The following is a 13,148-nucleotide window of genomic DNA, read 5'->3' as shown; positions in this document are numbered from 1 at the left end:
GAAGAACGTGCGACCTGTGATGAACCAGAGATTTGCATCAGAACTGTGTTACACACATGCCCTTACTGGGATGTCACTCAACGATGGGAATGTATCCTGACTGGAGGTGCGTGCAAATCTCCATTACCTATAACCTATAACCGTCACCTATATATTTTAATTTTGGCTTCAAATAAAAGACAGTTCACTTCTCAATACTTATTAATATTTTCATTAAGGGTGTTGTATTACCAAATTGATGATTGACGGGCTGAATCAAATACTGGGGAGATCAAGTATGGTTGTAACATGGCGAGAGTTGTAACTACTAATTCCACCAATTAGGGACAAGATAAGAGTCTTATGATCATTTCGGTGTTTACCCGCTTCCTCCCTGATCCCACATGGTGGTTGTCAAGGCTGGACGTAGGCGCGTGCAGATTCTGTAGAGAAAAACAGACTTTGAGGTAAGGAAATAAATTTTTTGATCGAGACTATCATTTGTTTATTACTTATACTATGCAGATAAAATCATATGACTTATATTAGATTAAACTGTAGTTTCTCAGACAAAATGTGATGCATTTTCCCCTTGCTAATTTCAAACCACTATGCTAATACAGCTAGCTAAACAATGGTTGACAGGGGTGGGTTGTAACATCCCCTTACATACAACTAGGAACACTTTCTTGATTTTAATCATTTTACAGAATACCTCGGCAGTGGAAAAGAAAGACTGACAGATGTGTGCCTGCCAATGTTTTTAAAAAAGCATCTGATGGAGTCACAAAGAAGGGCAAGTCAGTCAGATCAGTTGCGAAGGCAGATGGGATCTGCCATGTTACACTGAGCAGATACTGTGAGACACCGCAGAAGCTGAGAGACCAGGGGTCTAGTGACCTTCTCAGTGAAGGTTACTAAAGCAGCAACAAAGTTTTCTCTGAGGTGCAGGAGGAAGTGTTGGCTGACTATTTGTTTCAGGCGGCAGACCTGTATTATAGACGGACTCCAAGTAAGCATATGACAGGTTAGCCACTGGAGACCAGAGTAGAATTGAATACTACTGTAGGTGCCAGACAAATTGAAAAACTTTTTATGTTTATGTATTCAGGTTTCCTATTCCACTTTCTTTTAGGTCAGAAAGTTTGCATATCAACTGGTAGTACTATATAACGTCAAACACCACAAACATGGGATGAGAGGCTGATGGCAGGGTCTGACTGGTTCACAGTCTTTATGAAGCGAAACCCAGCCTTACCAAAAAGGTTTAACCACAAAAATGTGAAACGCTTCTTCAAGAGCCTTGGGCAGATCATTGAGAAAGACAACTTTGACGGCACTGACATATGGAATGTAGACAAAACTGGTGTAACAGTCCAGTCACCAGACTGTGTTGATGCATGTCACAGATTCAAGCAGGTGGGTGCGATGACATCAGGTGAGAGAGGTGTGCTTGTGTATATACGTACATAAACTCACACACACACACACACACACACTGAAATTGTGTTTTATTAGACCTACATGTTCTTTACACAGGTACAGTTGTGGTAAAGTGTTCATTAAGTTTACAATCAGTTAAGGAAGTTTGTCCTAGTAGACAAATTTACACACACACACACACACACACACACACACACACACACACACACCTGAGTCAAACAGAAAGTGGATTTGAGTTATCAGTCACAGAGAGAGAGACATTGTTCTGGATTGTTCTTTTATTTCAATAAACTTTGGTAACACTTTATAATACAGCCCGCGTTTTACAGTGTAACTTCCCATCACTTCCCATGTAATTTCCCGGAACTTACGGTGTAACTTCCTCGTATGAATCCGTACATATAAAATACCTTCCAGTTCTTACTGGTACTTAAATGTAGGCACAGCGGAAGAAAACAAAACAACAACAACATTTGCCATGTAACTTCCCGGAACTTATGGTGTAACTTCCTTGTATGAATCAGTACGTTACATGTGTATATGTGTACTAAAATCAAATGTTTTTGCTCGTGGCAGTTATGACAATCATTTTTTTATTCATGTGTGTTTGACAGGCAAGCTTCACCCACACTCAAGAGATTTATTATGCTTATGTCTTCCACCTCATTGTATGAATTTGAATAGAGCAAGTCGAGAAATGGGTCTATACTTTTGAAAATTAGCTCCTAGCAGCCATGTTGGTCCAGCACTGCATCAGCTCATAACAAGCAAACTTACCTCTCTCCTTTGCACAGCTATGAAAGGCTTGTATTGTCATCCGAGGATGAAAAAATAACAATAACTATCTTAACTAATCTATCAAAATGTGGTTATAAAATGATTAATTTTAGTAAAAAAAACCCAACACGAACAAAACAGGAAACTATGTTTAAATTGTAACTGTAACAGACCAACAACAACAACAAAAAAACAATTTTCAGGTACTTTGTTCTTATGTTCTACGTCGCCACTTTAGTGGGAGAAGTTCATCACTTCACCACAACTTTAAAACCCCAATTGTTACTCCCGTGTTTCTCGTTGTTTTGTTTTCTTCCACTGTTCCTACATTTAAGTACCAGTAAGAACCGGAAGGTATTTTATATGTACGGATTCATACGAGGAAGTTGCACTGTAAGTTCCGGGAAATTACATGGTAAGTGATGGGAAGTTACACCGTAAAACGCAGGCTGTATTATAAAGTGTTACCATGTCTTTAGCACTACAAAATTCCTTTTTGTCGCAACATCACTTTAAGTCGCAACATCCTGCCAAAAATGCATGTCAGTAGGGGCCCTTGAACTTCATAATGTAACAAAAGTGATACATCATCACAGTATGTCAATTTATACCACTTCTGTGTCACCCTAAACAAGATAAATGCAGACATGACTGTTTTCTTACACTGCAATTTTTACATGGTTTACAAGTGTGATACACAATGATATATTTAAAATGCTAGCATGCAGTTGTTGCCCCTCATAGCCTTCTCACATAGGATATCATGACATTTCCTATGTTGAAAAATACTTCCCTTCAGAACTGCAACTGCTGAATGTTTTGTTATAGACCACATCAGTACGCTCCTTGCATACTGATCTTTTGCACATGTGACAATGAGCCATTGTCAAGAGCCATTTTTAAAGAACACTTATTAGTAATTTACTTACTAGTAATTCAAAAAATATTTTTTTCCTTCTACCTTTATTATCCACATCAAATATCTTAGGTTATATTTTCATTTGCTACATTTTGCATGTAACTGCCGATACACCGTAACACTGCAAGTTTAAGTACAGTACTGAAAGCCTGTTGTGCATTACTAGAATTTTTCTGTGTACAAACATTAATGAATGTTTTCCCTCTGAAACAATAAATATGTGTTAACCTTTTCCTTTATGGCACCTAAATTTGTGGTCAAAAGTATACTTAAGATAATAGAGGTCATGACACTAATTGGGATATAACAACCAGAGGTTGTGAACATTTTTGTCTCTGGAGATATGGAGGATACACAAAGGGATTGTCAATTTTTTTTTAGTTCATTTATAATTTCTCCATCGCAAATAAAATAAAGACCTTCCAGAACCCACCCTCTCCTTCACAGAAGAAACAGAACAGTTATACATAAATAATATCACTAATTTTAAACATTTCTCACACTCAGTCCAGTCCAAACAAATAGGGAGAAAAGTCTGAAGGCCTCTGAAGGACCGGTGGAAAATGGCAGCTAGGGACACAGAGTCAGACCGCAAACAGAAACATAATCTGACAGTAACATTCCCAGCTGCCAGGATGTGTTCCCCCTGCTATGATGGATAAATCTGGGGACATCAGGGTGAAAATCACAGGACTTACCTTTTGTGGGGAAACAAGTCAGCAGTGTGAATTTGACAGATGTGTGAGCTTCCTTTCATGTTGAACACAGGGGGAACAGTACCTGACAGTTCTCAGCTCCTCAGGATGTGTTTTCCCTGCTATGACTGTTTTTTGCCCTTTTCCTAGTAAATTGCAGTGAAAGTGTACTTGTTGGGACAGAAAACCATGAGATATAGTTTACCCTAACAGCTGAACTAAAGTGGACAACAGAGCATATAAAATCACAGTTATGTGAATGAGCACATGTTTTTCTTCCAACAGTCTATAAAATTCAAAATGAAAACTGTCTCTTACAAATACAATATTATTTATTGATAGAAATAACAGTAGTTGGTTGTGTTAATAAAGACATAAAAAACACAAGCAACATGGGTTCTGTTATCCCATTTTAAAAATATAAATAGTCATTCATTTCTAGAATATAACATTCTACAGATAAAACTTGCTAAAAAAAAAAAGTTAGTTTTGGACCGTAGCACTCTCCACAGTACCTCAGTGGTACAAACACAGCATCTCGGGGGCAAGCTTTATGTGAACATGTGCTGCCTTCGGTGTTTGGACAGGGGTGTGACCACCAACAAGCTGCTGTGGCTGTAGAGACCCGGAGATATTGCTGTACACTGGAAGTCCCCCTCCCTCCTCCTGCATTATTGTGCTACGGGAGTTTGTGTACCTTTGCAAAGCACCAGGACAGCCACTGTTTTCTACTGTTATTTTACCTTTGTTTGTTTGTTTGTTTCATTCCCAATCCCCTCCCACTGGCTGTTTGCTTGCTGGGTCCTCTGCCACATTATATTGGCATTCAAGGTTTACCTTTAGTAGGCTCGGCCAGGCTTTAGCTGCTAGGCACCTATTGTATGTTATATTTCAAGATGGAGATTTCATTTAATGAAAGTTGCTTTCCTCTCTTCTTCACGCTGACATACTTCCTGCTTTCTGTGGTGGGACTGGTCTATCTGACACTTTGTAGTGGTGTGTATACTTAACCCCGACACTGCATGGTATTTCATTATGGGTATTGTAGATAATAAGAGTGAGTGAGTTAATGCAGATCAAAAGTTCTGAGTCAGAGGTAACACCTTCACATTGCTTGTCATGTCTTAACAACAGTTCAAAAGCCAAAGATATTATTGACAATTATGTAAAACAATGAAATCCTCACATTTGAGGAACTAAAAACAGCAAATATTTGTCGTTTTTGCTTAATAAAGGACTTCAGTTAGTTATCATGGATGCTGAAGATTTCTTTTCTATCAATTAACTAGCACTAGCAACATATTAATAGATCCACATTTTTAACTTTCATGCAAATTTGTGGCATTATGGTTAATTCAGCGTACTCACACAGAACAGCTGCATTGAAGATTCAGCAAGTTATAAATGAATAAAGTTCAAATTTTCTCAACGGTGCTTTGTAAGAGTTTATTGTTTGATTGACAGAAAATTTATTTCTTGAGCTGTTTTTGTGACAGCCGTACCTATACAGTGACATTAAATGACTGAATTAAAATAATGCAATAACATTCGGAGGATATAAAAGCTATTGTGCTGGTGGTACCAGGAATCAATATCCAAGTATAAAGTAGGAGTATAGAAGATTAAATAGAAAAAATAATGAGCTGGATGTTTCAAATGTTACATCAAACTTAATGTGCATGATCAGCAGATCAATTTTGGTAATGCTGGTGTGGAGGAAGTGATCAGGCAGGTATAACAGACTTACACGAAGCAATAAAATCATTTTGTGACAAAGTCATCTTAACTCAAGCTCCACTTATAAGCCTTTTGTGAGTTTTCAACCAGATATCACAGTCTTCATCAGCAAATGGAGCTAGCTCAGGTGTCATCATAAAAATATTGCAAAACACATTTGATTAATGCTTTATAACAACAAATTGTAAACAATGAATGAAAGATTGCAACACTTCAGGTCACTCAGGGATCATCTGTTGTTCAGGTCGATCAAACAGGTGGCAGGTGAATGTTTTCAGGGCTGCAGGCTGGGAGGAGGGGCGCTGGGGATCGGAAAGACCACTTTGTTCCTGAGTGTGAAGGCTGGCTGAGGCATCTGCTTTTTTTCACCGGTGATATCAGTCCTCTGGCTAACGTCTGCATTCACTTTTGTCAGGACAGACACAATGTCGGACCCACTGGGAAAAATAAAACACATTGTGTGAGATGGTGAACTAAAAAGCTACTAACTATAGTTATAATTAATTATTCTCTGATCCAAATGTATCATATATAATTGAAGTAACTAAAATTTTAGGTGGAAGTATTCAAATAATTTGGTTAGGTAAAAGTAACAATACCACATGATAAAAATACTTATCAGAAAATTTAACTTAAGTAAAGAAGTATTTGCAACAAAATGTGCTTAAGATATAAAAAGCAAAAATACTCATTATGCAGAATGGTCCCTGTCAGTGTTACATTATTATATTATTGGATCATTATCATTAATGTATAATTGATATGTGAGCTGTACTTTAATATTGTAGTTGGTTGAGTTCGAGCTAAATTTAATTACGTCATATACTGTTGGGTAGTTTAATCTGTAACAATGCATCACATTTAATAAACTGATCAACTCGATCTGTTGAATTAATGTAGTGAAGAAAAAAGTGCATTATTTCCCTCTGAAATGTAGAGGAGTAGATGTATAAAGTAGCATAAAATGAAAATGCTATATAAAGTGCAAGCACCCCAAAATTGTATTGAAGTGCAGTACTAGAGTAAATTAATTAATTTACTTTCTACCACTGACTAAAATCCACATCATCTTATAGCTGATATTTTGTTTGTGTTACCTGGGCACCATACGAACAAGGTTTTGGCACAATGACTGAATGAACCACGTGCCATGCTTCCTCTCTCTAAACGAGACAAAAGACGGAACAGTGGCCACTCCCAGCAGGAAATCTGCATTACATGGGATGGAAATTTTAGGTTCTGGTTGCCTTATGGTTAGAGAAGGTTGTTGGTTCGATCTCTGGGCCGTAGGGCCATCAGACTCAATGTAGACAGCTGCCTGCTCTTGGGTGCCCTGGCAGGCCTGGATGAAAAACAGCTTAGGTTTTGTAACCAAGGAGGAGCACCGAGATCCATTGAAAGGTTCCATCAGCTCCTTGAGTTCGACGGTGAGGCCATCCACGCCATACACACTTTGTTCCAGACCATGGCTAAGAACGCAGCATACCAGGCAGTCCATCTGACTATGGTTTCTTCTGGCAAGATCCTGGATAACAGACAGCATGTCCTCCCTCTTACAGTCTCTCCGTATCTCTACCTCAAAGCCCAGCCACTCAAACACAGCATTCAGATTTCCTGGAAGAGACGCAGATACGTGTAAATACATGCAAATATGCTGCAGTATGTCCACACATGGAGTAGGGCTTGAATACTGTTTTCCTTTATGATCAGAATTAGTCAAACTTACTTTCATCAATTATGGTCCCCTCCCGCATTCTGAGAGCCACTTTGGATTTAGAGAAGTTGTAGTTGTTTATTATCAAGCAGATACCTCTCTTTGCTGAATTCATTCGATACGTTCCCAAATCCTACAGAGATAAATCAATGACCCGGAGCAAATGAAAACAGATTGTAATGTGTAATGTGCTTTATGCATCATGTACATCGTTTGCTAGATAATACATGTAATTATGTAAAATAAAAAAAGAAATAATCAGACACCTCATTGTTTGTGTTTGCAGTCTGAAACTGTATGTGGTGAAAGGTCTTCGGTTTAGTGGAAGTCTTGTCTTCTTGAGACAGCGATATTTCTATAGCATCACTTCTCGCTATGGGACAGATAATCACAGGGTGGAAGGTGGAGGGGCAATGATTTTAGGCAAAGATGAAGTCCAAAAAATTATATTTGAATATTTACAGTTTCTTTTAAGTTCTGTTATTTCATTTAACTCATAGATTACCACAGAAAATACTTATAATGACCTTCTGAGGAGTCGTAGTTGCTTGTTCTGGTGCTTAATTCTCTCAGTCCATGTGACAGGTCCTCACAGTCATCTCCACCATGTACCACATTTGTAAGATCTAAGAAAGTGATAAAAGAGGGTTCAGAAGAAATACATCCACTGTACTGTACTTAAACATATGTTCCAGTTGTAAAACAACCAACCCAAAGAATTGCCAACAGCTGAAATTCTTCAGAAAAGAAGGAAAACGTGTATTAGGATCATAGTTCTCCATAAAATGTTTAAAAATACAACATCAGTGTGTTCAGTGTGAGTGTGTTAACATGTGCATCAGTGTAGCATTTTTATAGTTTTACAATTCTAGATGTTTTAATTATTATAATATAAAAATGAACCCATTTTTACAAAATGATTACTGTCATAAAGATAAGTCATAAAATGGGTGAGTCATTGGATGGATGAGTCAAGTCGTGACTTTGTCATCAAAATAAGCAACATTTTTCTAAGCACGTAGCCAGTGTAAAGGACTAAAAGCCCTCAAATTAACCAGATACAGAGATATGACCAGGTATACAGAGTATTCGCTACAGTACCTGGTATTTCACCTGAAGCAGTACTTTCACTATTGAAAGATTGAGGGACCTGATAAAAAAAAATAAAAACAGAACAAAACAAACATATATTAGATTGACTGTAGTAAAAAGAATAAAGAATAAAAGAAGAATAAAGTGTCAGTAACTCAGAGGAATTCAACACAATATCAAAGAACATACTTGGTTTTGTTCAGAAGGATATGACACAGACATCGGTTCACCCGTCTCTTGGGCTATAGGGCCGCTGAACCTCTCTGTAGTTTAAAATGATAATAATAAAACAAAAGTTAAGTGATTTACAGACAGATTCATCAGAAAATATTAAAATTGCATGGAAATGAAATCTTAATTATAAGAAAGACAAAAAATATTACAGCATTGTCATCCTCAGCTTACACCATCTACCCTAGTCCTTGCCTCCCTACCCTCAAGTCTGTGTGTGAGTGTGAGTGTGAGTGTGAGTGTGAGTGTGTATGTGTGTGTGTGAGTGTACTGTACATCTTGCAGGCCCTGTCAAGTGATCACCACTCCCCGTCTGCACAGTTTAATCTCTGTTTCCGCTCTTCCTGCTTCAACCTGCTCTGCTCCTGGTGGTTCAGTGTAAAGTTTCTGTAGCTTACCCTGCACTTCTTCAAACCGGTTGATCTTTTCTTTCAATATGGGACAGACAGACTCGATTATGTTCTTCAGTACACTTAAATTAGTGCTGTTGATGAGGTCCTTGTGCTCCATTTCCTGGAAGACTTCCAGTGTAGTCTGAAAAATTAGCAAATTACACTTAATTTTAGCATGAGGCACTTAAAAAATAATAACAATTGACTTTATGCAGCAGAAGCTAGCAGATTCCACATTTAGGTGATATAATTAACTTCTTTTTTAAGAATATTAAACATAGTATGACATCGTAATACTATCATAAAATACAATTTGTATGTGTGATATGTATATAAAGGACAGAAACTGCAGCATCTAACTCTTCTCTGGCTTCAGAAGATGAACTTCTACATGATTTTCATGGCATGTCAACTTCTGTTTTCACTGCAAACTACAAACATTGAAATTCTGAAGAAACACTTACAACATTTTCATCCAGTTTTCTGCGCGGGAGCTGTTTGTTCAACAAGAACTTCACCTGTTTTAAGTCTTCATCAGTAATGTCCTCTGAAAGGTCGTAAAGCAGCTTCCTGGAATTACAGATAAATACAAAACAGATTTTCAGTGTTTCCAGGAGGTCTGATCCCAGATTGGACATAGATTCATTTACTCTACATTTAATGGTAAATGGCTGCATTTATATGTATTTTCTGTGAACTAAGTCATGCTTAATAAGGTGGGCAGCCCACCTGTAAGGAGAGATAAGGCTCTTGGTTGATACATTGAGACCGAGGTCACGGACCAGACGGGTGCGTTGGATTATCAGGAGAAGCTCGGTCAGCAGATGTGGTTGCTCAGGTGATAGGCGGTCTTGATCTGTCAAACGGGAGAAGATGTCGCTGGCCAACTCCACTGAGGTTGTGCTTCGTCCCAAGAGGTCAGTGCAAAGAAATGCTAAAGCTTTTACCTCGTCCTTACTAAGGGCCTTGCCTGCATCTAATAGCAGCTTCTGGAAATCCATTTCCTGCACTAAAAGTGAGATACAGATATTTAGTTTTTCATTAGTGAAAAATTTAAATTTGAGAGTGCACTGTGAAGTAGATAATTCCTCTGTTTCCGAGCCCTTCATAGCTCATTATATGTATATACCCTCTTCCAAAAACATGGTGACATAACAATGTCAATAAAACTGGATGACATTCTGTAGATGCTTGTGTGATTTTTTTTTTTTTTTTAATCCCTTAACCAATTTCTCTACATGTTGCAGCTGGTTTAATAATGGTTAGTGCCTCTATATGTGTGTGAAAGAGAACATGTCAATGAGTTACAGTTGATAAGAAAATCGTTTTAGAGCCTACAAAGGAAAAAAAATCTCATAAAAGGACAAAAATAAAGTCTTATTGTCGGGGTGGACTTTACCATTAGTAAAGGTAGGCCTGGGGCCCAAAACAGCTATAGATTTATTATGATGTTTACATATGAAAAGTATTGAATTATGTTACTATTCTAACTCATTGTACCCTCAATAATGTACAAAAGGCCCCAAAGCACTTTTAAAAAAATGTGACTGTATATTTCTACTTAAGAGGAAAACATTTTACTGTTACATTTACCTGACAGATAAATGTTACTGGTTATGCTACAGATTCAGATTTTACTCACAAAATATAACAATTAAAATATGATACATTATTATTGATTAAACTATCCAGCATTATATCAGAATTAAAAGCTCCAGCTTGAAAAGATGTTAGTAAATTTAAGTAGGCCTACATTGTGCTAATAATTCCTCTCTTTCACTCTTCACTTTATGTAAAAATTTGAATGTATGACTTTTACAGTGTTTTTACTGTGCTTTATTAGTAGTTTTACTTTAGAAAAACGTTTTGAGTACTTTCTCTACAATTGCCAATACCAACATTTAGTTAGAGAAAAGTTGAAAATAAAGGGAGACAGAGTTTGCCTTGGGCCTCCTAATCATGAAATCCGCCCCTGCTTATTAAAGATAATCACAACAGCAGGCGCTATTTAATATATAACAGTCTGACCTGCCATCACATGATCACTTCAACACACTACAGCTGCCCCACAGTCACTGATTTTCTGATTGATTTGACCATTTCAACAGATTTTTATACTTAAACTAAACATGACTTGCGCAATCCTACCTGTTCAGAGACGATCAGGTTTTCAGCAGGTCCGACTGAAAAGAATACTTGTTGTTAACTTCAACATACTCGATTTACTGCAAGCTGCAGAGTACTGACATGTGTTGTTTTATATCCAAAAATACGAACTTCACAGAGACACAGAGATTGCGGTTCATGTCAAAACAAATCCACAAACAAGGAAGTAGAAATTGAAAGAAAAGTTAAGGAGAGGGTGCGACCTGTGAACCAGAGATGTGCATCGGACCTGTTTGACGCATATGCCCATATTTGGATGTTAATCAAAGATTGAAACGTATCCTGACTGGAGAATAAATCGCACACGTCATTTTGGAAATAACCTCTAGGTTTACAGATTTATTGGTAACATAAAGTTAAAACCAGCATTCCATAAAAGCAGCTTAATAATCCAAATGGGTGCAATGAGCTTTGTTTGAATCACGATGTTCAATATGTGGTCTAGGCAAACAGCCTGATGTGTGCTTGAACTTGTCATAGACTCATGGTTTTGTTTTTGTTTTCATTTTATATTAATGTATGTTCTTTGACGGGTTAATGTGTGCTGGTTTGTGATTAAGAGGTATTGTGTTTTCAAGGTTTTGGTTTTCTTTTTGCTCGGTTTTTCCCTCCACACCTGCACTGCATCAGTCCCTTCAGCTTTGCCCTGCTCCCTGTGTTTCCCTCAGCCAATCAGCTCCCAGCCTGCCTTGTCGTTTTACTAGTTCAGGTTGTATTTTAGTCTTGGTTTCAGTTTTGTTGGATCCTCTGTTCTGTTTGTTCAGTCTGCTCTGTTTGCAGTCTGTTTCAGTTTTGCTTCTACATTTCAGTCTGTTCAGTTTCTTCAGTCTTGTCCTGTGTTCAGTTTTGCTCAGCTCAGCCAGCTTTTTGTTTTTGCCTGCACAGTCCCAAAATAAAGAACTTTTTAATTAATCAGCCTTGATCAGCCTGCAGTCTCTGCTTTTGGTTCCGCCTGTTCCTCTAATCATGACAGAACTGAGGTCATGACAGTTCAAGTATGATTATTATGTAATTTTTATAACTGTAAGTTACTCAAAATCAAAAATGAAAATGAAATGTTCTGTTCAACACTGAGGTCAAATTTGGTTCAGATAAGATTTCTAACTCCTGGCTGCCAGACAAAATGTAATTCATTTTAACTATTTTAACTCAAATAAAAGACACTTCTCACTAATACTTATTGATATGTTCATTAATTGTGTTATTTTACCAAATTGATAACTGGCGATGATTGACAAGTTGAATCAAATATTGTGCTGAACTAACATATGGTACTACATGTAGTGTGGTTTTAAGATTATTTTGTTATTGCCACCTATTGCAAAATAAGGCGTATTACAGGTCATCATTTCCTAGAAGTTTCCTGGAAAGAACAAGGCTGTCTGGAACACATTTTGGCCTAAAAAGGAGAGAGAAGCAGCTGTTGAAGGAAATTCTCCATTTAAACTCAAGTAAATACATGTATGTCATTATTCATTTATTTTTGGAAACTTAATTCTTGCTAAATGTTGAACTTTATGCTGCCTGTAAACAACTTTCACATTTTTTATGTTCAGCTGATCCACTGTGCTCTGACTAAAAGTCTCTTGTGGTTACACAGCCAATAATTAGAATCAGTGAATGAACATTATCTTTATTTGACCTGTAATTAATATCACATTACAGGAAAATGTTTGGGAAAGGTATTAGGAAATTATTAGACAATTATTATGAAATCAAACTAGACTTGTAAATGAATGAATGTGATTTATTTTCTTTCTCTTACTGTAATATAAATTAAATAATAGTCTGACCTTGTGTGGGTTTTGGTTAAATTTTAATACCAACATTTGGTTTGTGGGCCAAAACTGTGCCACATATCAACCCCAAAACAAGCCAAAAATCTACGTCATAGTCAGGCTGCTCATTCACTTTATTTATTTTTTCAGAAATCTGCTGGCAGATGGTGTATTGAATAGTCAAGGAAATACAATTTACAGCCATGATACATTAATTCATTGTAC

At 37.2% G+C, this 13,148-nt stretch overlaps 1 protein-coding gene across 1 annotated transcript; it reads right to left on the bottom strand.

Moving 5' to 3' along the window:
• Window positions 1-5,251: 5,251 nt before the first annotated feature.
• On the bottom strand, window positions 5,252-11,399 carry LOC122992186 (caspase-8-like). The gene is made up of 11 exons (XM_044365867.1): window positions 11,128-11,399; window positions 9,709-9,988; window positions 9,444-9,549; window positions 8,986-9,121; window positions 8,546-8,619; window positions 8,366-8,414; window positions 7,792-7,890; window positions 7,531-7,637; window positions 7,277-7,397; window positions 6,648-7,164; window positions 5,252-5,987 (listed from the first exon to the last, which is right to left on the bottom strand). Exons 2-11 carry the CDS (start codon window positions 9,978-9,980, stop codon window positions 5,825-5,827), a joined length of 1,644 nt encoding a protein of 547 aa, XP_044221802.1. The 5' UTR covers window positions 9,981-9,988; window positions 11,128-11,399; the 3' UTR covers window positions 5,252-5,824.
• Between the last annotated feature and the right edge of the window lie 1,749 nt (window positions 11,400-13,148).

This window comes from Thunnus albacares, chromosome 11, assembly GCF_914725855.1.
Source record: "Thunnus albacares chromosome 11, fThuAlb1.1, whole genome shotgun sequence".
In the NCBI taxonomy this organism is placed as follows: domain Eukaryota; kingdom Metazoa; phylum Chordata; class Actinopteri; order Scombriformes; family Scombridae; genus Thunnus; species Thunnus albacares.
The sequence above is the reverse complement of the archived record's forward strand: the minus strand, read 5'-3'. Positions and strand labels throughout refer to the sequence as shown.